We start from the raw sequence: 26,354 nt of genomic DNA on the forward strand, positions 1-26,354 counted from the left end.
GAAGCCTCTCACCGCCCCTGAGCCTCTGGCCTGTACCCCAAATCTGTATGTACAAATAAATAAATCTTAAAAACAAAACAAAACAGGATTTACAAGTTGTTGCATAGACAGAAAATGTTAGTTTACTTTTTCCCTCCTCCCCAAAAGAATGTTAGCTTCACATGAGAGCAGAGATTTTGCCTTATTTAGTTCTGCATCCTCAGCTTTTATTTTGCCCACAGTAGGCACTCAGTAAGTATTTGTTGGAAGTGTTAATTGATGAAAGTGGTTAGATTTTGAGGCTGAAAGTCAAAGGAAATCCATCCAAAATTTTATAGCTAATGAGGGGATAATAGACCATGGGCTTAGGTTAAGTTAGGTTAGGTAGGAGGGAACCCTAGAGCAAGATGAGACCAATATTCAAGTCTGACTTTGTCTAACTCTGGGTATTGAAACTAAGGTTTTCCTTCATAATTTATAAAGTAGAAATAACTCTTTAGGTCATTCTGAGATTAAGTCAAGGTATATGTAAAAGGCCACAAAAAATTAATAAAGGGTATACAATCACATATCATTAACTTTTACCTCAGTACATTTATCCATCAGATGACAATAAAATGAGTCTATAAAAGTCTTAGAAGAAAGAATCTTTAGCTAAAGATTTAAGTACTAAAAATATTCAACCCCAGAGGTACCACAGACATAGACTAATTTTTTCCATCTGTGCAGTTTAGGGTAGATTTGGCATACGCTCAATACCAAGTAAGAAAGAAACTATGGTTTAGGCAGCTTTTAAAGTTAAAAAAAAAAGAAAAAAGCAGAAAAGGAAACAATTTCCTTTTATAAGCATGACTGTAAAAACAGGGAAAGCCTTCATTGAGTAATTCACCACTGAGGCAAGACTATTTGATCCAATCCTCTCTTACTTTTCCCCATACCCCATTTCTGTCCTAATTAGTTGTTTTATATATCATGATTTCTGCATTTTGGTTACTTCCTTCTCCCCAAAGAAAAGCAGTATGTGACTCAGAGTTCAAAAGAGCAATTCTTTGTAGGGTAATCTCCCTAAACTAGCAATCTTTAAAGACCTGGTTTCAGAGCAGAAATTAAGCAAAATATGATTCTAAGATTAAGCTCTATCCAAGATGCTTCCCACCAAAGCCTGAGTTTGTGGTGGAGAAACTCACTTGAAGAAAAAAGACAAAGTACCAAAAAAAAGGCAGAGTGGTTGATCTGATGACTCACTGCCCTTTTCTTGAACTTCAGGAATGACAAGATGGAAGGGGGGCGGGTCAGGCAGTGTTGCACTGCAGACCAGATGTTCTGCAAAAAACAAGAAATTCAGGGATGTTAAAGATCTATATATGTTCTGAGGATAAATGCAACACAAATGATTTCCACGGTCAAATCGTTCAGTCAAAGACTTACGTCATCTAAGAAAGGACACTAGGAAAACTAAACTTGATTACTTTTCTGTCTGAGCTATCATCCTACATCTGTTTTATTCTGCTACTTAAAAATATCCAGGGCTCCACATTGATACTACTAGGTCAAGGCTAAATTTACAATGGCATGGAGTAGTCTTCATGGTTCCAACCTACCAGGCTAGCTTCAACGTCTAACAAAGTTTTATTACATATCTTGGAAAGTGCAAGTGCACTTACAATTTCCCAAATAAGCGAGATACTTCAAACTTCTGTCCATTTGTTTAGACTATTATCTCGGACCAAAAACTGGCCAAAGTCCTGTGTTGAAAGTCTGGCTTAAGTATCATTTCTTCTTAGTAGCAAGTTCTCATCTCCCACTTACTATTCAGCCTGACTGCTTTTCTCATTTATGGAGCCGTTGAACTTTAGTTTCCCTTTGTTAAATCACTTAACCTGATGCACTAGATAGACTCTGAGGGCTCTAGTGTCTCTGCAATTCACTGCCTACTCCACGGAGGCAAGTGTGAGCCACTGTGCAGTCCTTGTTCCGAAGCAAGGTGCCTGAGCAAGGCAGCAGGAGGTGTTGCGTGAAGCAACTTGCATCATTTCCTGGGATGTAACTTACCTCCTGCCTGACCCAGAACAATCTGAAATGTATAATAGCCCATATCTTCCTGGAAGTAGGGCTCAGCCTTTGAGTGAAGATCCACTGAGCCAAGTACCAATACAGTTGGCCTCGGGGTCCTGGATTCCTTTGTAGCACATAACAGTTCCACTGTACAAGCCCAAAGTGGGCTTGTTGAGTAGAATGTTAGACAAGGACCAAAGCACAAATAGATTTTCTGGATTAGAAAGTGTATGATATGGCTCTCTCTGGTGGCACAGCGGGTTAAAGCACAGCACTAAGACGCTAAAGCCAATTCAGCATGAGTTCTATCCCCGCCCTGGAGGTGACCCACATGGCGCAGCAGACCTCTCCTGACCTGCCTGCTGCTCCCCTCAGCAGTATACTTCTGTCGGCCTATTCTGCTTCCCACTCTGTCTCTGGTGAATCCTCTTACCACTCTTGCACCTCTGGCTTGTACCCCAGTTCTGTATGCATAAATAAATAAATCTTTTTTTTTAAAAAAAGAAGAAAGTGTATGATAAATCCTCATATGTAACTCACTTGTGATTTTACCAGAGTGCATGTAGTTTGCTTTTATTAAAAACCAGTCATGAATATATTTCTCTAAATAAAATATTACTGATCTGTCTTTGGCTTAGAATTGGCTTTTCCTAACCCAGTTAGCCAAATGGTAGATGAATTGTTTGAAATGTTCTCCACTGAAGTGAAATCACATTTGGGGCTTGCTTTAGTCAATGCACTTCTGTGTTACTTTTGCTCTTCAAAGAGCCTTCAGTCAACCATAGCCTTTGAAGGCCTGTGCAGAACAGAAACCAGATGAACTCTTTTGAATTTTAAAAATGTCATATTCTCTACTCTAGCATTAAACGTTTCTTCTCTAATTAAACATGTTAACTGAATAAGTAGTATCAATCTCTTCTTTATCTTATGTATTCTGTCACCTTATTCCAGAAACTGTTTTAGGAGGTTAAAGAACAAAAAATAACCCAAATCTAAAGTAAATTGTCCCACACTCACCCCTTTGATCCTTCTAATGAGACCATTAGTGTAAAAGACTGAGGAAGTTACCCAAGTACTAGTAATAGAATTTCCTAAGGCATTTTTTTTTTTAAAAAAAGATTTATTTATTTATGCATACACAACTGGGGTACAGGCCAGAGGTGCAGGGGCAGTGAGAGAATTCACCAGAGACAGAGTGGGGAGCAGAACAGGTAAGTTGACTGACATACACTGCTGAGAGGAGCAGCAGATGGTTCAGGAGAGGTCTGCCGCACCATGTGGATCACCTTGGGGGTAGGGATTGAACTCATGTTGAAGTGGCTTTAGCTTCCCAGTGCTGTGCTTTGACCTGCTGACCCACCAAGGAGGGCCTTCCTAAAGCATCTTTTATCTTTGTCTATACCTAATGAATCTGCCAGTGTTCACAGGTCATGCGTACCCAACAGTGAGTTTGTTTGACATTGAAATCAGTCATTTGGGCCCTCATTAGGGCAAATAACAAGGTAATTCACTACCCAGCATGTGTTCTGGATAAATAAAATCATAGCTTATCAGTAGCTGAAGGTGTGCAGGGTTTGTACAGCATCAAGATTGAATGGAGCCAGTCTGTCTGAGTTTGAGTCTGATGTATTTCTGATCAGATGCCCATCCCAATGACCCTGGGCAAGGAACCTCATTATGCTTCAATGAAGAAGGCACCCAACACGTAAGTTTGCCATATGGAATTAAGTGATATGACAGTTTCTGGCACATGTTAAGAACTCAATAAATGCTAGCTTTAATACTGCATATTTTTATTTAGGTAAGAAAATTGGATAAATAAAAAATTTAAAGCGTGGTCCTTTCTAGAACAAACTTTATTTACAAAACCACAACTCAGTCTGCTTTGGTATTACTATTGACAAAATGCCCACCACTGAGATATTAACTAAGGCAATGCATTGATTTCTAGCTTTACATAAAAACAGAATCCAACAGTAATACCACCAGTTTTCTATTCCTGTGTGGTTCTAAATGTAGCTTAAAAAAAAAAATCTTTATAATATACAATGGTTTAAATAAGTCACTTCTTTATTTTTTTTACTTACGGGTTAGGACTGATACTATACATCTAAAATTTATTGTTTACAGAGAATGCCCTAGAGGATACAAGGTTTATTTTGTCTGGCTTTCATAAAACACTTCCTATATGACTTTAGTAGAAAGTAAATAAATAAAATTGGTAAACAGTATGTATCAAAAATTTTCTGACAAATTCAAGTACCTAATGTGCATACCTATGCATGCCTTTTAAATATGCATGGTTTGTATCTACATCAGTACTAATGCCACTTATTCAGAAATGTAAAATTAATAGCACCTAGCATTTAGTTATAAGAAAATCTTTTCCGGTCTTAGAAAGTAGATGAGTAACATATAAAAGAATCTTTCCTTATCTGAATTTAAGACAACACCTACACTGAACCGAGAGGTGCAAAGAGGAAGAGAAGGAAGTGGAAGTAGGAGAAAAGAAGCACATTGACTCAATTAAACTTAGGTCATTAATTTGAGACCTAAGCATACGAATAAACCAACAAATGCCCAATTTTTCTTTCCAAATAAAGCAAGTACTGGAAAATACTAACAAATTTAAAGTTGAGTATTAGTATACATTTTAAATAGGAAAGAGTTTGAATAGCCTACATATCATAATCCAGTTATCTAATACACTCCTCTGCTGACATATCCAGCACATCTTCATCTGCAGTTTCTTCTATCTCTGGCAAGTTGCCCCAAAGTAGGAAGTTTATACCTGAAAATAAAAGGTCATAACATTATTTAGCCCTGCCTACTGTTACCACTGAGGAAATAATAAATGAAACCTTATACATTAATATTCTTTAACCATAGCATCAGCCACAAAGCGAAAGCTATTAAAGAATCTACCACAAATAAAATTATGTAACATTTACATCTAGAATATAAATTTTCCTCAAATCCCTTTAAACAAAGGGCTTGAATTTTAGAAACTTGGAATTCAAAAGGACCTCAGAAGTTACTCAAACTCTGCTCAGCTACATTGTGCTATAACCACTCTTCAGTGATCATTTTTTTCTAATCTATTTCAATGACATTTAAGAATGGATCCTTTAAGAAAAGATCTCACAAGATCTTTTTAGATTAGTTGTTTCTTTGGAGTATGCAGAAAGAAGACCTCAGTAAGTCATCTCTTCAATAAACATGAAAGTAGATGGTGTTTTCTATCTGATTTAAAAAGCCAAGTTTTAGAGCCAGTATTAATTTGAATAGTAACCCCTGATAAAGATGGGCTTAGTCTAGAGGGTGTCAATAAAGAACTGTAAACTTTAGGACCAGGTTGTAGCTATCAATGCAACAAAACAATCTAAAATCTCATTGTGAAAGGACAGTCAGATTTCTTATTGAAGAACCCGATACAGGTATGTAGCACAAGACCACAAACATGGTAGAGGCAAATGAAATCATTTAATCTAGGCATGTACTATATCACAATGTGAAAGCTCTAAATTGAAAACTACCATTGCAAGTCTCAAGTTGCCCAGCTGTCAGTGTGGACACAAGGAGGATTTAGTAACTCTGGATACCTACACACACAGACACACAGACTGCATGGTGGAACGGGATGAGCCAGTGTTTGGAGATGTGAGTGCAAGTTCCGCTCTACCAGTATACCACGGGTGTTTGCACTACATTTACTACAAGTGGATAAGGCCACCGACAATACATATTATTGTTTTGTGTACTCTACCGGATGTCTGTATCTTTTCTAGTTTGCTTTTTTCACTCCATGTGAAATAGGTTTAGCTCATTTCTTTTTTACTTCTGTAGAGTATTCCATTGTGTAAAATAAATAATGACTATGTATATATATTGCAAATATGGCTCATCACTCCTCCCTTCTGCTGTCTACTTTGGACAGGTGACCAAAGAAACACTATAGATTGTACAGTGTTGAATAGTTGGAACTATAGAAACAAACTGTTTCATTTGAAATAGGAGAATCTAATCAGGCAACAAGTTAGCATTTACAGGATACTGGTGGGAATACAGAAGTACACGATAATATATTCTGCAATATTTTGTGTGTGTTTGAATTGTTTATAATAATAAAACATCCTCCACACCCAAGAATGAGTGGTCTCTGGGTCCTCCCTGCTGCCAGCAGATTAAAGCACAGGAGTATAGGAAGTAAAGGAAGCTAGCCGCAGCCTTTTCAGCATGAGTTCAGTCCCTGGCCAGAGAGGTAACCCACATGGTGCAGCAGATCTCTCCTGTCTGCTCTCCTCACCAGTGTACTTTGTCAATCTGCCTGTTCTGCTCTCCACTCTGTCTCTGGTGAATCCTCTCACCACCCCTGCACCTCTGGCCTGTACGCCAGTTATGTATGCATAAATAAATAAATATTTTTTTAAAAAGAATGAGTGGTTTCTGCCTTTGGTAATATAACATTGACTATCTGACAAGTTATTACGGAATCATTAGAACCTGAAAGGGTAAGTGGAGTCCATTCCTTTGAAAGTATTTGCAAACAAACCCTGGGAATTTGGACTGAAATTTCTCAAGTCTCACCAAGAAAGTTTTGGGAAATCAGGTCTACAGATGAAGGCCAGCCAATTATATAGACTTTTTTTGTATAAAGTTTGTGTATGTATTCCTTGGATGCTGCTGAGTTAGGTGACTCAAGGACAGTTCCAGTACCGTTAGAAAGTCTGTTTTATTCAAAGCATCTAGAAATGCTTGCTTTAAATCAAAATATCAGGGTCACAAAAAAGAAGTCTGATATTTTTGGAGTCAATACTCAGAGACACGAGTCCCTCAGCACAATTGGTTCAAAGGACAAAAAACAAACTAAGAGACTGGATCTGAGAGAAGCAGCACCTTCCTTTCTCTGTTAAGAAGGGAGGAAGGAAATCCTGTGATCCATCTGTTTCTCATGGATTAGATTCAATGCAAATGGAAGAATGTTGGGCTTTTATCTTTTAAAAATTGACCAATATTAAAATCAAAATTGAAAAATCTCCACCCTGTGTTTTGAATTCTATGAAGCAGGAAAAATAATATCAAAGCAGAAACTTCCTTTAATGTGTCCCATGAGTAACACAAACATTTCTGGAGGCCTACATGAAGAGTCTACCTCTCAGTTAGAGGCATTCAGGACAAGTCCTTGCTCAAAAATGGCCTCCTGAACATCCTGGAGTCTTAAATTAAGACACCCAAATAGTAGGTTGAAAGCCACAATTGAACACCAGGTGATAAAAAAAAGAAAAAAAAAGTTAGAGTCTATAAAAACCAAAGCTTAATTGAAGGGTTGAAAGACCCTGACAACCTACCTTAAAACTCATGACCTTTTAGTCTATGAAGGCACATCATACTTTTAAAAGAATGCACATGTTTTAAGTTCTGAAGGAGATAAAATATACATTTTAAGATCTAAAAAGTGTTAGTGCTAACTCAGATCCACAAGTTCTTTAAAGTCAACATGATATGTTACATAAACAGAGATGAGACACATGCGTCTATAACAAAACTGAATGGTTCCAGACAATGCAAAATGTAATTATCTTTAAGGATTGTTTGTATATTTTCCCACTAAATAATTAGTACAGTATATTGGTACTTAGTGTTAAGTAAAATTGGCTAAAATTCCAAAATAATCTTTTAAAAGATTTATTTATTTATGCATACAGAATTGGGGTACAGGCCAGAGGTGCAGGGGGTGGTGAGAGGATTCACCAGAGACAGAGTGGGGAGCAGAACAGGCAGATTGACAAAGTACACTGCTGAGGGGAGCAGCAGGCAAGATAGGAGAGGTCTGCTGAGCCATGTGGGCCAGCTCCCTGGCCTACGGTGAGCACTCACTCATTCTGAAGAGGCTGCAGCCAGCCGCATAGTGCTGCGCTTTAACCCACTGCACCACCAGGGAGGGCCTCCAAAATAACTTAACATATAAAAATGTCTACTTTCATCCTGATGCAGTATCACCAAATACAGTGGTTACCTAGTTAACCTCTCCTGACCCACTAGTAGCCCAAACCCAGCCTCCCTTGCATGTAAGCACTTTCTTGCTCTCTCGTGAGAGCTCTCTGTCTCTGTCTCTGTCTCTCTCACACACACATACACACACAATTTGAAATCTAAAATTCTCTTGAGTCATCATATGTATCAAGGCAAACATTTAAAGCACTGAAAATATTAATTTAAGAAAACCAAGGAACTTAGCCAAGTTTGAGTCTCTTAAATACAATGCTGGAAACAGAAATAAATTTCTGGCAATTAATTTTGGCAGATGAATTTTGGTTAATAGCTTTCATAAGTGAATGTTTGGGGTAAAAAGGATTAAAGTTTCACTCTAGTGGACCCAAACTCAGGTAAGAAGGTTTTAGAGGGAACCTTGAAAGGATTTATTGGCAGTTTCACTTAGGTATTGCTAGACGAATTTAATTTTATGTATTATAGACAAAGTTTAGAGGAAGATGAGTCAGTTTTTTCTTACCAGTGGAGTCTAGTCTGTTAATACTGTATACCGCCTGGCTGTGAAACATCCAGAAATGTCCATTGTTGCAGGAAAGAAGGCAGGAACAACATGGAACAATCACATGATAACCTACAATGTTCCCACTAAAAAAGAAAGTGAACATTATTAGATACTATGAAATGCCTGGCTATGTAAGAATTCTATACACTAATGTGAATAGATTATATAAAGACGTCACTTCCTTGTAACAGCCTCCCTTTCTGGGATCACTGGGAGGGAAGTTATTCTGATAACGATAACCATTTCTATTGTCTACAGTCAATGGTCTTTGGGAAGTGAAATAATAACTAGCATATTCCCTATTTCTTTGCTAATATTATTTTATGAATTCTCCCTTCAGAAGCTTATGTCTAGATGACATAAGGTTGTGATTTGTTCTGTGAAGCATCCAAAAGTGATGTGCTGTTCAGACAAAATACATTAAATAAACTCAGGGCTGTGGGTAAAGGACTTTGCTATCCCCAAGGATGTGGCAAGTTGGGTTCTTAAATGTTCCAGTTTCATGCCAGCACCAAAAAACTGTTTCAACAGATGGAAGAGTAGGAAGACAGCATGAGCTCGTGCAAACCAAATACAAGCTGGCTGATCTAATTTTAGTTTTAGTGTTTTTGAAGGAATTTAGAAATAAAGCAAATCCACAGCTTCTAGAAAAAGTTGCACAAGTTTTTACTGTCTTCAGGATTAGCTACATAAGTAACTCACTCCTTCACTGTTTTTTAAAAAATGGGTCACTATCAAATAGAGTGACTATACAAGGAAAGTTTTAGTTAGTACATTAAGAAAAATGACAACAGGAATTGATGATAACTTGAATTATAAAAATTCCTATTATAGAGTGTTCCCTTCCTGTGAGATGTGAGAATCAGTCATTTTTGTGAGGCTCTATTTTAAAAAATCCTATAAAAGGTCCCTTGAAGTATCTTTTAATCATACTCTGCTTGGCTTAGACTAGGGCCTTCAGCTATTTGTAAGACTAGCTTGCAAAAGTAAATTCTGTGACTTAAATTACCATATCCATCCATTCACCTATCCACCCGTCCATCCAACAGTTACTGAACATTGAACATTGTCTAGTGTTATCATGGAGCTAACATTCTACCAAGGACACATCAGATAATTTTGTGCCCTTGTTAAAACCTCTTCAATGGTTTCCCACTGGTCAAAAGTGAATACAAACCCCTTTTCATATTACGGGCTAGATCTGTCCTTTCCAAAACAATAGCCACTAGCCACATGTGGTTATTGAGCACTTGAAATATAGCTAGACTAAATTTAGATGTGCTATATAAGTGTAAAATGTACACTAGTTCACAGACTAAGAACAAAAAATAGAAATGTGAAATTTAGCCATTAATACTTTATGTTGGTTACATGTTGAAATAATATTTTGGATATATTAAGTTAAATAAAATGTTATTAAAATTAATGTCATCTGTTTCTATTTTTTTAAGTGAGACTACTAGAAGTTTTCAAATTACATGTGTGGTTTGTTGCCTATTTCTACTGAACAGCACTGTTCTAGATTCTGACTACATTTCTAACTAACTCATACTACTCTCCAGGTGCTCATGTGTCTCAGTCACAGCAGCTGTCTTCTTTGTATTTATTGAACATGGCAAATTTCTTCTAGCGTTGGGTTCCCTGTGTGTGAAATATTCTTCCTCTGGTTCCTTTTCATCTTGTTGAATTCAGTTCCAATATTATCCTCCCTGACTGTGCTATCTGCAATAGCTCTTACTCTTCCAACCTCTATTATCCTCTATCACATATTATTACCATTGAGGCACTTCCCACCCTATTAAATATCTTATTTAAATACCTTATTGAATGATGGCCTTCCCATTAGAATATACGTATAAAGGCCCGTGACTTTGTCTTGTTTATTGCTTTATTTCCAGCCCTTACAACAATGACTAGTCATGGTAGGACTTCAATATAAATATAACTTAAATGAATTGAAACAATGTAATTAAATAGTCATTAACACACAAGAGGATTTTGCTAATTTAAATTACTATGATTACACTTTATAATTCAAATCCCATTTAAGTAAGAAAGTCTCACTTTTCTTCTCTCTAGAATGGGATTAATACCACTGAAATCTGTCTACCTCTAAAGATATAGTAATAAGTTTCATCCGTGTTGTAATTTTAGTTTATCATGACTTTTAACAGTCATAATTTATTTGATCTTCATAACAACTCTACAAGGTAAACATAAAGGATATTTAAATTTCTGTCTTAAGAAAACAGCTTCCTTTCAATCTTCTTAGGTTTCTATTTTTTTATGACACAAATTAAATAAGGAAACAGAAATGTAGGGGTTTAAGTTTACTCAAGATCATATAGAGAATAAAATAACCAAACATGGTATCAATGACTGTAAATCCAAGTGTTTGTCTTCTACATTGCCTTATTCTGAAAATTAAAGCAGATATTGGTGAATGCATTTTGAAAAACTACAAAATGAGAAACAAATATAAAGTATCACAACATCCTTTTGAAAAATAGCTTTATATTTCATATAAACAAGTGATTTTCCAGTGGCTCATTGCATGGGCTATAACTGTTGATGTAGCCCACTGAACCTTTTCTGTGCTTTGGTGTTAGCAGCCATCTCTCAGGCCCAAGGCTATCTAGCATACTGCCAGAAATTACCATTTTAAACATGCGATGTCCTTCAGTTTACATTTGCAGATTTCAGTGAAATAGCAACTTCCAATGAGATCCACTGCACTGGAAAGGATAAAGTGTAGATATTGTTAAATGGAATTTTTTAAAAAGTCACTGCAAAAAAAAAAAATAGCATGAAATTTACTAACGTAACCATATTAAACGTATAAGTAAGAGCATTAAGTGTTTTTAATTGTTGTGCAATAAATCACCAGAACTTTTACATCTTGCAAAACTGAAACTCTATTCCCCCTTTCCTTAGTCCCTGGCAACCACCATTCTACTTTGTTTTTGTGAATCTGACTACTTTAGATACCACATATAGTATTTATCGTTTTTTACTTATTTCCCTTAGGATATTGTCCTCAAGGTCCATATTGTAGCATGGGGCAATTTTTTTTTAATTAAATATTTCAATCATATATAAATAACACTTTGTTTATTCATTTACCTGTCAATGGATACTGGGCTGATTTCACCTCTTGGCTATTGTGACTAATGCTGTCAAAACCATGGAGATGCAAGTATCTCCTTCAGATCCTGAATTAAATTATTAGGCTATGGTTAAATTATTAAGTAACAAGAAGTGGGACCGACAGATTGTATCTTAATCCTTTTTGTTATTTTTTTGAGAAGCTGCTATACAGTTTTCAACTTAACAAATGCAGCATAGCAGCTGCACTGCATTCTCACCAAAAGTGTGCAGGGTTCTAATTTGTACATATCCATGACACCAAAATGGACTTTCAACTGCTGGGTAGTATGAATTTTGTAGGCCCAAAGAACTTAAAGAGAATCTGAGTGTATTTTTTAGGACTCAACTAATATTTTGTAAGTAGGATACAGTTCATATTTTTGAACTCACTATAAATATCCAACAAATCTTTCATTAAAAAAGTCTGACATGTTCATTGATTCACATACATCTTAGTACATTAAACCATCATCATTAAAGCCCCTATAAGGAAGAATAGACTACACAATGTCCTGATTTTATTCTAGATTCTGGTTTAATGTATAACAATTCATATAACTAAGCCTACTTATGACTATCTTATTATTTACCACTTATTGCAAAGATAAATGAGCTAATTTTTAAAAAATATTTATTTATTTATGCATACAGAACTGGAGTACAAGTGCAGGAAGAGGATTCACCCAGAGGCAGAGTGGGGAGCAGTACCAGCAGATGTACTGAAATACACTGTGGAGGGGAGCAGTGGGTGGATCAGGAGTGGTCTGCCAGCCATGTGGGTCACTTCCGGGGGCGGGGGATTGGACTCACACTGAAGTGGCTGCCATTTTAACCCGTTGGCCACCAGGGAGGGCCCCAGCTAATATTTTAAATTTGGATGTATGTGTGCCATGAAGAAGAAAAAGCACTATATGACATATCATAGGAACTCTACAATAATTGGCTCTAGATTAACTGTAGAGCTTTTTCTTTTCATAACACACCCACACATAATATACAAGCCCATTTACTTTGCAGTTAGTGAATCTTGGATTTATCATTAGATATGACTATTTAAACAAATTCAGAAAGATTTCAAAGGAGGAAGAGTCATCACAGCTATACTTAAAAATATCTAAAATTTCTATTATTATGATATTCATGATTATTAGCTTGCCTCCTATGACTCTGTCCAAAGAAAAGCTGTTCACCCATATTTTGGATAATTATTATTCTGATGATAAAATATTCTGTAAATTAAGTTCCAATAAAGAGGCAAATACTGAAAATCATGTAAAGTACATGATTAACTATAGAAAGAAAGCACCTTTAAAAAGCTAGGAAAAGGTAAAATTGAGTGAAACAAAAATGGCAATTCTTTCCAACAAAAAGCAAATGCTTAAGAACTATATACCCCAAGTGGGCAGTGACCGAAAACACAACTTCAAAGGATTTAATTATGAAAACAAGTGCCTAAGTTTACAAAATAGGCTTTATATTAGTGCCAAGTCTATTCTCATAAAAATCTCTGCACTGCTCTCATCGGGAGACTTCTGAAAAAAAGAATATTGAACTAAATGCTGATGAGAAATATTGGTAGAAAACCACAAGGTGTTTTTGTTTTTTTTAGTGGAAAACTTTATGAATAAAGAAGAAACCTTTAACGGTCTCTCCAACAATACGGAAAATCTGGCCTGAATTCACCTTAAGTCGCTTGGGTGAGCTGCGAGGTGGGCTGGGCAGAGCGCCAGGAATCCAACCAAAGGGATGTGGTCACATGACTGTAATTGAACTAGAAGCATGACATCAAGACTGACCGCTCCGGCCAAACCACAGACTTTGTCCAGACAGTCTGCCCACTTAGTTATCCTCCAAGGGGATCATTAGACTGCTGGGAGCGGCTGGAACACCTAAATGATAAGCTTGCTGACTCCCGAGCTCCACGCCACGCTCTCCCCTTGCCCGCCTCTGGCACGACTTACTTGGTCGGAGGGATGTCTGTAGAGAAAAGGTCTATTTCAGTATCAGCCAGCAAAACAGCCTTCATTCCCCTAGAGCTGAGCACTTGTTTACAGAATTTGCAACACAGGATGGACACGCACCGGTCCTTGAAACTACAACTGCTGGTAGACATGGCGCCGCGAAAGGAGGCGGTGTGTGGGGTTTTGAGAGTGGAAACACGGGCAATGTCCTTCCTAGTTTGATCCCTGGGTTAAAATGATAAAATCAGTTGAGAGGCCAGCCTGGCCTGGAGCTTTTTCTAGGCACCAAAACTGGGAAGGAAATGAATTCTTCTGTTTCCCTTAGAGGGTAAAAGCAATCTTTATTGGGTGGCACAGAAGCAGCAAACTTCCTTTCAACTTTCGGCGCAGGGAATGGGATTTGAGGGTGGTGGTGGCGAGCTGCACGGGCCCGGGGGCTTCTCTGCAGCGTTCCCCTCCCCGCGTCGGAAAGGACCCACCCTTGCCTGTCCCCGGCGCGGGCCCCGCGCACAGCGTCTCCTCCACGGAGGCCTCCCTCTCGGCTCTAAGCCCCAGCCCCCGAGCTCTCCAGCTCCGCTAGGATCCCGGCGAGGCGACCCTACCAAGCCTCCTCTTTGGAAAACTTCCTTCTGTTGCCAGGATTCAGGAATCGCCTCAGCTTTCCCCACAGGAACGAACCCAGGTTCTCCTCGGTCTTCCCGCGACCCTCCTCCGCTCGGAGGCTCGCGCCCCCCTTTCCTGTCCTGCTGCCCCTGCCTTCAGCGCGTTTGCTCTCGTGCTCCCCTCTCCTCAGCTCTCCCTCGAGCCCCCGACCGCCACCTCGGATCCCTCCAGGCGCGGCCGCTCTAAAGAGCTTGATGGTGTTGCCGGGGCGGGAGGAGGTGGCCTTTGGGGCTCAGTGAGCGCTGGGGTCGCTGTCACGGACCACGCCGGTTTTTGCTCCCTCTTCCGTTCTCTCAGCCTTTCCAACAAGCTGTCAGTTTGAATTGCCAGCGCCGCTCACCGATTGGGAGAACTAGAGTCCGCCCACGTCCCTCATTGGAAGACTCCGAACCTTCCCCCGATGAGGGCTTAGTGGCTGGGAGCTGTACGCCCCGCCCCATAACGGTGCGGAGATCAGATAGGCTTTCTTATTGGTCAACCTTGGTTCCGCCTCCCATTTTATTGGTCAGTTCTGGGAGTACCCTGACGGGCCGCGGAAAGGCACGCCCTTCGCGTTTCTCATTGGAAAGGGTTCCCCACCGGTCTCTACTCTCTATTGGCTAGACTTCTCCGCAAAGGCCCGCCTCTACTTAGATTCAATTGGCCATGGGATCTCTTAAGCGTTTGCGTTTGGTTGTTGGTGCCATCTTAATCCCGCCCATAATTCTACTTTAGGAGTTTACTGCGACCACGCCTCGGGAGTGCTAGTCACACCTCCAACTTTCGGCAGCCCCTCCTTATTGCTGTCCTCGCGGGATCAGCCATTCCTATTGGCTACAGTTCCCATCGGTCGATAGCAACCGGGCGGTGATTGGTAGGGGGGTGGGCTCTACTTCCCGGCGGGGTCCTGCGGAGTTGGCCCGGGCTCCTCCAGGGACTAGGGGACCGAGCTGCGTAGAAGCGGGTGGCTGGGAAGAGAGGGGCGGAGAGCTCTGAGAGGGAAGCGGAGCCGGGGGCCCGAAACCCGTCGCGTCAGAGCCAGGTAAAGGCTCCCTCCCTCTTCCCTTTCTTCTGCCCGGCCGCGGGACCGAATCCCCCACAGAACAAACGCTGGCAGGGGCGGGAAGCGGAGGACGCGGATGCTGCTCCGGCTTTGCCTTGGCGGAGCCGCCCGGAATCCTTCAGACCTCCTCCCCACAGCTCTCTCCAAACCTCCCAGAGCAGCCCTGAATTCCTCTGGACGGCGCCTCTCAGCGCTCCGCTGCCCGGCCGGGGCTCGGTCCTGGCTTGCGGGCCGCGACGCTGCCCGCACCCAGCCCCCTCCCCACGTCCTTCGCACGCGGCAGCCTGGGTCCACCCTTGGACGACTGTCGTTGCCATCACCAGCAACAGTCGCTGCCCTCCTGCCCTGTCTCCAGTCTGGCAGACAGCCGGCTTCCAGCCCAGGACCCGGGGAATGGACGAAACGCTTAGCTTCCGGGGCTCTTCCCGGGGTCTGTCCCCCGCCCGCCCCGGGAGGGCCTCTCTTCGCATTCCCAGACCCAAATCTGAATCCCCAAAGTTGCGAACATCCTTGCCCTTCACGTAACAGCGCGGCCCACACAGCCTCCTAACTACCCCCGCCCCAACGGGAGTCCTCCCCTAGCCTTCTCCGCCTTCCAGGCGCGAGCAGAGCTTGGGTTATCCCGACACCGTGCGGTCTCTCGACCCCACCTCACACCCCCCTCCCCGCTTCCTGCCCGCCAGGATTGCCAGGCCGCTTCGTCCCCCTCTTCCTCCCTGGGTGCAGCCCTCCCTCCGGCGCGGGAAGTGGGAGATACCAGCACGAGTCTACTCCCCCCGGCGCTGAAAGGGAAAGGGGCAGCCGGGGAGGGAGGGTCGCAGCTGCGGCGTGCCGGAGAGCGAGAATCCCGCTCTGCGCTCCGCCCGCTTTTCTCCCGCCTTCCCGGCTGTAGCCGGGGCCGGGGCCGGGGCGGGATCTCCTTGGGCACCTCCTGGTGCTGGGACTGAAGGCCGCGACCCTGCCGGACACCCTTCCCCGCCTGGGGTTGGGTTCGGGATCCGGGGTAGCCGGGCCTCGGTGAATAAAAATACTGGGGGTGGCAATTGGATTCACTCCTGTTCTAGGTTCTGGGGAGGCGACAGCAGCTTTCCGCCTCCCCCCACCCCCTCCCCGGTTTTCCCGACTCCGACCCTCGCCTCTAACCCGTTTCCTGCTTCTGCCGACCACATTGTTTTCCTGGATGTGTCCCGTGCCGAGCAGGCTTTTTCCTGCAGTTCTCCACCCCATTCCAACCCCCCCCCCCTCAACATTTTGCTGCCAAGAGAAGCTAGTAACCAAAAACAAAACAACTGGGAGGAGGGGCAGGAGGGGAAGAAAAGTTGTGCCCGGGTGACTTGTCCCTCTCCGGCTTTGATCCCCTTTGATGTCCTGGGAGTTGCCCCCGCCGGAGGTCAGGGGCCAAGTAGGAGTCAGGGCCGGGAGGATTCCCTCGGGCTGGCCACTGCCTGCTCTGGCGGGCCTCCGGAGGCCTCCTAGGTGCCGCAGTCCCCGCCCGGAGTCCCGCGTTCCCGCCGCAGTCCCCACCCTGAGCCCTCACTGCCGGCCGCTCCAAAGTGTTTTCTTCCAGTCTTAAAACGAAATCCAAAAGGAGCTTCCTTCTTCCCTACCTGGCAGCGCCCGGTTATGAGGGGCAGGCGGCATTTGGCTGAGATGAATGGGCCCAGGCCTGGCTCGCAACCACGTTCCCGACCCCACCCCCGCCGCGATTAGGATCAGTGTTGGGGCTGATCGCCCCCTCCCCTTTCCCCTGCATTTACAGGCAAGTGAACCGGAGCAAACGACTTCCGATCCCGTCCGCGCTGCTGCGGCTCCCGTTTGGGATTTGATTTGCAGCATCTTCCAGCCTGTGCAACAAAAAACCGCGAAGCACGCCCAGCCCTCCCCCGACACCCCGGTACGCACCCATTCCCTGCCGGGGACACAGCTGGGCGAGTCCACACCCCCGCATCCCCACACCATGTTGTGCGGAAGGACTTCCACTCCCTGCCTGTGTCGTTGATGTCAGACCCCAGGCCAGCCTCCGGGCGCTGCAGTTCTCCTGGCTAATGCTGAGGCTGCGGCTACGGCTCTAGTGCAGGAACCAGCTGCCGCTGCGCCCGGCCCCAGCGCCCACCGTCTGCATGTGCCGGCGGTAGCCGCCTGCCCTGCCCGCAGCCCGCGCTCCCCGGAGCGCTGGAGACCACCGCGGGGGGCCCCTTCTGCCCTCAGGAGAAGCGGTCTTGGAGGTATTGATCTCGGTGGTTGGATTTTTCCCGTGGATCTATCAATTCGCAATTTGAATTTGGAAGAAAGAAGAAAAACATGACGTCTCCGGCCAAATTCAAAAAGGATAAGGAGATCATAGCAGAGTATGATACTCAGGTCAAAGGTAAGGGCTTTGAAAAAATAGCGTAATGCATAAGCCCAGTGGGCCATTTAAGCACGTATTTCCACCCTGATTTGCAGGATGTTCATTTCTTTGGGTGGAGCAGGTGGGGTTAGGCTGACCACCAGGGGTGGCTTCATAGATGGATCTGAGCTTCCAAGGGCTGGGCTGTGTCAGGGGCCACGGGCCTTGGGAAGGAATTTTTGGAGTGGGCTTTAGATTTGACTCTGGGCTGGCCGTTATTTTGGCAGCCCTTTCCTCCTGTCTGGGTAAGGTGGGGGGAGGGGCGAAGGTTCTTGGAGAGAGAAAGGGGACAATTTGCTTCTGGGTGTCTAGGTTAGGTTTTCCTTGAAGGACAAGTGCAATCTGACAGGTGTTTGGGATTTTATTTCTGAGGTTGAAGGGGATTCCTGGCAGAGAAAGGCAACCTTGAGAAGGGGTGCCATTGGAGAGCCCTGGGCGAGGCAGGGGTTTTTCTCATGCACACAACATGACATGTACTGTGGCATCAGACACAGGAAGTCTGTAACCACTTGGATGCACCTGTATCCACCTGGTCGGTGGTCACCCTGCATTCAGAGATAAAGAGAACAGAAAGAATAAGGTCACTCACTTCCAGTCTCCTCCCTCACCTACACCCAGAGTGAATCGGGTTGGGATTTAGGATTGCTGAGTGGTGCTGATTCTGGAGAATGGGAAGACATAATTGTTTAACCCTCGGTAGTGTTACCCACAGCTCCAGAATTCATGCTTTTGAAGGCCCACTTCTGTCTGCAAAATTGTGAAGGGTAAAGCAAATTGTGGACCTCGAGAAACCAAATGACCTATCTGCATATTTAGAGGACTGCCTGACTTGACGGTGAATCAGTCCCTTCCTAGAGAGCCTTTCCTTAACCAGTAATTCCCTTAGGAGGGGTTCCTGCCTGTTACAGAGCCAGTGTGTGTCTGTGCAAGGCACTGTCCCTTCCTGGCCAGCCACTGGCAAGAGTCCTAAGGCTCTTGACCACTGACACCTCAGCTGGGGAGTGGGAGAGGTGGGTGGCCTTGAATGTTTCACCACATGGCTGGAGCTCTGGGTTTTCCTTTGTTTCAGAGTGTGGAGGGAGGGGCCCCTCCTTCTTTCCCTGCACCAATGCAAGGAGACCTTTCCTATCTGAGGACTTGGGAAGATCTAGATCTTCCCTTTAATGATTGCCTGGGGTGAGGGTAGGGGTAGAGCTTGAAATGGGCCCCAGTTTTTTGGAAGATTGGAAGATAGTTTGGAGGCCCCATTGTGCCTCTAGGATATTTTTAATGTCACTCAGCTTGGTCCCTGCTGGAGATGCCCCGAGGGATCTTCTATCTACTTGGCTGCAAATATTGGTGGGTTTAATACAGGAATGGGGGAGTTGACTGATGGATAGCTTCAGCTGAACTGGGGTTGGGAGAGGTGTGGTTCTGAGTTATAATTGAGGTCTTGGCTTCTTGTCACTGTTCATAATCTGGGCCTGTTTTTGTAAACAATGGGCCACTGGCCTTCGTGTCCTGTCCAGATGCACTGCATTCTGTTCTTGGAATCTCCCCTGCAGTTTTAACCAGATATATCATTCTTTTTTTTTTAAAACACATCCTATTCTGAACTGTTGCCATAGGGAGTGTTAATAACTTTGACTTTCCCAGATTTCTCTCAAGAAGCATGCCATTTGACTAAGGTGCAAAGTGATTTTACATGTTTATTTTTTGGAGGGTTGAGGGCTGGTAGGTGTTAATAGAATCATAACTGCTGATTCCTTATTGGTGAAGGCTTTCTCATGAGCCTCAAAATTAAACACTTTGTGTATTTACAAACATTGCTCATTGAGATGATGTAATGCACTTGACTATTTGGGAATTCTCTTTAACCTTGCCACTGGCAGGGGGCTCCTTTGCTTTGCTCTGATATTTTTCCTTTGATACTATCTCTTTGAGTTCATAGAATTTTATAGATGGTGGAGCATGATGTTCTACCTAGAGAAGGTGCCCGATGGATGGTTAAGGAACTCATTTGAATGGTTTAGTGCCTCATTTTACAGCTGAGGAGAGTACAGAGAAATGAAGAGGTTTGCCCAAGGTCACACAGTTATGTGGGTTAGATCTGAAAGTAGAAGCAGATTACGCAGACCCAGTCTTCTATCCTATTCTTATTTACTATGAAACATTGACCTGAGTAGGAAAAAGAAATCTTTAAGAAGCCAAAACCTGTCAATGAATAATAGTGACAATAGTAGATTACATTGTGGTTGCTCATTATGTTCCAGCCTGTCCTCTCCTCTGTTCTTTACAGGAGCTAGCTGGTTGAATCCTTATCTCAACCCAGATGTAGGTATTTTTCACTGTCCATTCATCACATGGAGAAACTGAGGCTTCCTGAGGATGAGAAGTCCTCCCAAGGTCACTAAACCTAGCCAGGCAGTTTGGCTCCCCACCTTCAGCCATCAGTTAGCTGTTGGGTGCTTCTGTGTGTTCTATTGGTGCGGAATTTAGCAGTGAAGGAGACAGAGCCCCTTCCTCATGAAGCTTCTGTTCTAGAACCTATGCTCTGCGTATGACAAAAGACTTGAGTTTGGGGTTGGCTCTGTTTAGCTGGAATCCCTCCGTTGCAATTAAGAGTTTCAGCTTTTTAAATGTTACATGGATGCACGGTGCTGCACATCTTACACTCTTACAGATGCCAAGATGAAAAGGGAATTTGCTTTTTTGGCTTCCTGGTTAAAAGGGCAGACTTTTGAGTCTAAGGGATCAGGTTTAAATTTCTGTTCTGCCACACACTTGCTTTGTCCCTTTGGCCACTGACAGGACTTGTCTGGCCTTCAGTTTCCTAATTTGTGAAATTGGCAAAACAGTATATTTCCTAGGGTGGCCGTGAGGAGTCAGCAACATGAACATGACGCATAACAATCCTTTAGCACAAGTCCTGGCACTCCTTAGTACTCAAGAATGACATGGTCAGCTCTGATCATGAGCCTTCCTCTTGCTGAGTTGGGCTAACCATTAGGGCCGCACTGCCTGACCATACCAGAGTACTAACTAGTAGAGACAGTGGACAAGACTAGGAATGGAACTTGAGCTCCAGTTTCAGCTCTTCCAGTAACAATGAAAGGTAGCTGGGGTCATTCACCCCAAGTCTCTAGACTGTGTTTCCCTTTCTGTAAAGTGACCAGGTAAACGGTCTAGCTGTTTATTTCTGTGTTTCTGACCAGAGTCCTAGATCCTGTTTTCATTCAGAATTAGCATCAAGAGGACTTTGTGGGACCCTGGCTAGCTGTGGTTTTGCCTTCCCCTTAAATCACCTGCTTGCGTATAGCCTGAAGGACTTCTAGGCTATAGCCCCAAACCTACCCCAGCGTGGTTTTATGAAGGGCGCGCCTCCTTAGACTGCCTTCTGCTGCCGTCTTAAAAACCATCATTGTTTTTGGTTTGTGGGTGTCTAGATTCCTCTCAAAGTTCATGCCTCCCAAAGTCTGACTTGAAGCAATAATATTCTTAGTGCTTTTACATAGTCTTTCATAGACCTTAGTCTCTGGAAATTCTTGACCATGCTGATCAGATTCATGGGCATAGCCTGAAGCCTCTTGGCTCTGGACAATTTACTGCTTTTGGGACTGGAATAACAGTGATAATGGTGTGAGGAAGGTATCCCAGGATCATCCTGCCCTTAGTCAAGGCCCCCTTTCCTTAGCCTCTTCTACCTTGGGTTTTTAACAGACCCACAGAAGGCTCAAGATTGACAGTTAATGCAAATATACCAGGAGGAATTGTCTGAGACAGAGTGGCACTGTGTGCTGAGCAGTCAAATTCTCTTTCTTGAGAACATTAGGGGTCTTGTCTTTTTTTTTTCTTTTTTTTTAATGTCTTAGAAGAACAGTGTGTATGTGCATGACAGAGCTGAGAAGTGAAATTTTGTAATTTCCATCTGGAGCATTTCGATAGAACAGACTCAGGCCTTTGCCTGGAGCAGTTTAACCCTTTCAGGGTCCTTTTAGAGAAGAAGATGAAATTTAACACTTGGGATGTATTGTGTGTACATGTGTACTTGGAAACACGGATTGCTGGTATTTAAACACACTTGCTCCCCTGGGACATCTGTGGGCTCTTCACTCATGCCAACAAAGGTCTTCTTCCAAGCCGTCATCATCCCAGCCCCCATTCCCTAAGGGAGCTTTAAATATAATCAGTTTGTGAAAAGCTGCAGTAAAACATCTCTTGGAATCCCCAAGCTGGTGTCATCTTCCTGCAAGATGATTGAAGGCTCTTCTGCCTTTGCTCAAGCAAAATAGGATTCTGCTTACAGTGCCTCCTAAAAGAAAAGGTCACTCTGGGAAAAATCTCAGATTTTCAGGATCTCAGCATGGTAAGATACTGGAGGAAGATGCTGACCAGGAGCTTGGGAGGCTTTGTGCAGTGCGAAGAGGCAGTGGTAAAAACAGAGTCCTTAGCCTTTCCAACTTCAGGTATTCCTTTGGGAATGGGAATAGAAATTTCCTTTGGTGAAACTCATCTGGTAGTTAGTTAATGGCCCCATGGTCATATGCCACACAAGTTGAAAGTGTGGATGAGCCCTGATCATTTCTCTGCTAGGAAGTGGACAGTCCTACCTGGCCCTCATAGGTCGCATCCACACCCTTTTAAAATCAGCAGGTGCCTGGCCCCTGACTCATCAGCTCCCACTGTTTGTTCCAGATAAATGTGGGTTGTCAGTGGCATCTGTAAAATTCTCTTTAAAGTTCAGATAAGTTTCCTTCCTGAAAATTGCACTTACCCAACACCTTAGACCTCTGAGGGACTCATTAGGAAAATATGTCTTTTGACGGGGGAAGTAAAGTCAATATGTAGATTTCTATTGGCCATAAAACTCAAATGAACAGTTTTAACATGGTGTCAGCTATGGAATTGGCCTTATTGGGGGGAATCTGGGAAAGTTATCTTGGAAGTTGATTTAAAAAGAAATAATGAGAGCACTTAAAAATGTTTTTGAGAATGGCCAAATAATATCTTTACTGACTTGACAATAGTGTATAGGAATTCCTTGCTATCTTTCTCTGATTGGTAAAATACACATAGCATAAATTACCATCCTAACTAAATTAAGTTCAGAGGCATTCAGTACATCCACAGTGTCGTGCTACAGTCCTGACCTTCTAGCCACAGAGGCCTTCATCTTGCAGAGCTGAAACTCTGTACCCATGAAACACTAACTCCCACCTCCCCCTTTTTTCTGTGTGTGTGTGTGTGACAGATCATGTAGGTTCCTCATGTAAGTGAAATCATACAGTATTTGTCAATCTGTGTCTGGATTATTGCACATGACATGTCTTGAAGATTTATCCATGTTGTGACTTATGTCGGAATATCCTTCCTTTTTAAGGCCATTGAAGATATATATATATCACATTGGGTTAATCCATTCATCTGTTGATGGACACTTAGGTTGCTGGTACTTTCTACTATTGCGAATAACAATGTTATGGTCATAGGAATAGCCCTATTTTTAAAAAAGTGCCCTCTACAACACAGTTTTGCAAACTTGTGTACACATTTCTATGTAATTATCTGCCCTGATAAATTTTTTGAGTTTAGTTTTAAATGTGTGCATTCATATACTCATGTTATGAATGTGTAGATTTATGTTCATAGTATAAGCATTGCATATTAATAATACTTTATACCTATTAACGATTGCATGGTTACTAAACTTACTTTTTCTGTATTTTTAACAGCTTTGTTGAGGTTTAATTGATTTATAATTCATATCTCGAAGATATACAATTTATTACCTTTTTAAAAGATTTATTTATGCACATAAGAACTGGGGTACAGGCCAGAGGTGTGGGGGTGAGCAGATTCACCAGAGACAGATTGGGGAGCAGAACAGGCAGATACACTGAAACACACAGCGAGCAGGCCAGGAGAGGTGTGCAGCACTATGTGTCCCCTCCCTGGCCAGGGACTGAACTTGTGCTGCAGTGGCTGCAGATAACTTAATAGTGCTACGCTTTAACTGTGTGTTTATACAAGGGAGAGGGGAAAAAGGAAAAATCATGGACGTATTAGGCGTCAGTGCTTTCTTCTAAATTTTTCCTCAAACCAGACCTCAAGGCCTCTCACCTCCGCGGAAGGGGTCTCAAGTGAGCCAGGTGCTGAGAGCCAGAGTTCCCTCTACCCCGCTCTGTGGGAGATTTATTCAGAATGTTATAAATATGCTGTCTTTGCTCTAATGATTGATTCCTTTTGCCTGCCGAGAAGACCAGTTTCCCAAGTGAACATTGGCTTGGTCCTCCATCTGCCCGCAACTTGTCATTTCAATGTAATGCTCATTTTACCTGAAGAGGACTTCAGGCCTAACTGGTCCATTTGCCATTCCTTCTCTGTCTGTTGTATGCTAACATCTTGCTGTTCGTTTGGGCCTTAATGTGTATTAGGCATATGCTTACTATTTTGCATAGATTATTACCTAACCCTCACACCAACTTGAGGAAGATATGTTGCTGTTTATCCCACTTAACTGATAAAGAAAGGAATGTGGGAGTCAGTGACTCCCCTAGAGTTGGATGCAGCCAGTGAATGTCAGAACAGGAATGAGAGCCAGGGCTGTCACCAGAGTCAGAGTTCCAAACAGTGTCTGGAATACCCCTTTTTCTCCACCTAACTCTACATCTCCATGTACTGAAATCTCACTCTTCCAGGAAAACCCAACTTTTCTGGAATGCCTTCTTTGGTCAGTGTGGCCAGGAACAACTCTCTGGTTTACTCACACAGCTAAATCCTTTGGCAGTGATCTCGTACTGCCTTCTGTTTTAAATATTTAGCTTTGTTTTTAGGTTGTCTAGCACAGTGCAAAAAATCCAGAGTTTGGAACGAGCTCCTAGAAACTTGCCAATATCACCACCTTGCTCTGTTCTCTCAACTTTTCTCCCAAGTTTCCTCTTCTGTGACCTAGAGATAATAAGACCTACCTTGCTGGTTTATTGTGACTGTGGGTATAGTAATAAATAGCTCATGTATGGGAAACCCTAAATGCTTATTATAGTATTGTAAGTAAATATTAGCGGCTCTTATTATGGGGATCCCTTCAGAGAGGAAACCTGTCTGGAACTCTTTGGAACTTAAATGACAAGCTCTTGGCCAACAATTATTGACAAATGCCAGGTAGATGACCTGCCACTGCTGTGATAGCTTTAGAAACAATTTTAAAATTTAATCTTGACAATATCTAACATAACACTCCCCTCAAGCAGCCATTTTTTTTTAAAACGGCAAACATACTGCTTAAAGTCATAGTATGAAAGACTTAAACCCCCCAATTTTCTACTTACCCTGCTTACATTTTTTACTAAAGTGGACTGTTTCTGGTTCTTGCCTTTGTATGTTAATTCATACTTTATGCTTTATCCATGCTAGCCCCCCTTTTGGAATGGATCCTTTACCTTGAACCAAGACAGCTTACTCACCCTGTAACACACAGCGGAGAGGCAGCTCCCAGGAATACCATCCCTGTGTGCCTCCGCAGTGCTGCTGCAGAGATCACAGATCAAGACCTTCCAAGGCAGGATCCCAAGCTGGCTTCCTGCACATCCTCCACCCCCACCCCCACCCTTGCTTTGTACCCAGAGTTGCTCAGTGCATCTCCTGAGCAGTGTCCTTGAGCAGACTTGTATTGTTGCACTCATTATATTACATTGTAATCTCTTTGTTTGCATCTGTTTGTTTTACAACTCACTGAGCACCTTGGGGACAGAGCTGTCTTACTCGGTTTCCAGGAGTCCAGCTTCTGCCACATCGTGAATACTAGAATGCTCGTAAATGCAATTGAATGTTTTCTGAGTTGAGGTTGGATGTGACAGTGCCATGATGGGGTGCTTCTGCAGTTCTCCCCTACTCAGTAGCAAGCCTTCTCCTGATATTAGGGTTATTTGAAATTCTAAGTAGACGACGGCATTATGAATATTGTTACGCAAGGACAAGTCCAGACTATATAGCACAGCGGAGGCTCCCCTGTGGGGTGAGTTCTTCCTTATTACCACCTCCATTGCTCTTTTTAGAATCTCTGCCCTAGAGCTATGATTGAATTGATCAAATTCCTTCAGTCACATTTCTCTTGTTGGAAAGCAAGAAAAATATTAACTCCAAAATTCCCAGAAAATTCTGAAAGTTCAAAAATAAAAGGTTTTATAATTGAAGTCAAATTCATTACATATTTATTTGTCATTGGAAACAGATATTTCAGGTCTAGTTGAAAAAATTTATGTCTGCTTTGACCAGAAGTCAAGAGTCAGCTAGAAAAGGCCCCATCTTCCCATACCCTTTTGAAATATAGGTTTGGAGAGAACCACTACAACTTGAGACGCAGACATTATTGAGAAGTGGGGAAGAAAGGGCCACAGGGCGAAAGGCAGTGCTCTCCCCCCTGGGTTTTTGAGACCATCTGGCATTAAGTAGACCTGACCTTGTTACAGGCCAGGGAGAGGGGCACCACTGAACCCTTAACCTGCCTGCTCTAAGTGGGTTCTGCCATCCCCCGCATCAAGACAAAATACATAAGACTTTAATGAAAAGGAACTTTAACACAGTGAG

General features: G+C 42.9%; 2 protein-coding genes across 4 annotated transcripts in view; one reads left to right on the forward strand and one right to left on the reverse strand.

Annotated features, from left to right (window-relative positions):
• Positions 1 to 3,913: 3,913 nt before the first annotated feature.
• On the reverse strand, positions 3,914 to 13,914 carry FAM72A (family with sequence similarity 72, member A). Its single transcript, XM_004685563.2, has 4 exons — positions 13,696 to 13,914; positions 11,245 to 11,322; positions 8,546 to 8,670; positions 3,914 to 4,825 (listed from the first exon to the last, which is right to left on the reverse strand). The coding sequence occupies exons 1-4, from the start codon at positions 13,845 to 13,847 to the stop codon at positions 4,731 to 4,733; spliced, it is 450 nt and encodes a 149-aa protein (XP_004685620.1). The 5' UTR covers positions 13,848 to 13,914; the 3' UTR covers positions 3,914 to 4,730.
• Positions 13,915 to 15,285: 1,371 nt separating this feature from the next.
• SRGAP2 (SLIT-ROBO Rho GTPase activating protein 2) overlaps positions 15,286 to 26,354 on the forward strand; it is a 229,223-nt gene continuing 218,154 nt past the window's right edge. For all 3 annotated transcript variants that reach the window (XM_004685564.2, XM_012726849.1, XM_012726850.1), the window contains exons 1-2: positions 15,286 to 15,379; positions 17,160 to 17,768. In XM_004685564.2, coding sequence (XP_004685621.1) covers positions 17,702 to 17,768 — 67 coding nt within the window. In that variant the 5' untranslated portion in view covers positions 15,286 to 15,379; positions 17,160 to 17,701. The remainder of the gene's footprint in view (positions 15,380 to 17,159; positions 17,769 to 26,354) is intronic.

This window comes from Condylura cristata, unplaced genomic scaffold (genome assembly GCF_000260355.1).
Source record: "Condylura cristata isolate star-nosed mole 26May11 unplaced genomic scaffold, ConCri1.0 scaffold00018, whole genome shotgun sequence".
Classification (NCBI taxonomy): Eukaryota; Metazoa; Chordata; class Mammalia; order Eulipotyphla; family Talpidae; genus Condylura; species Condylura cristata.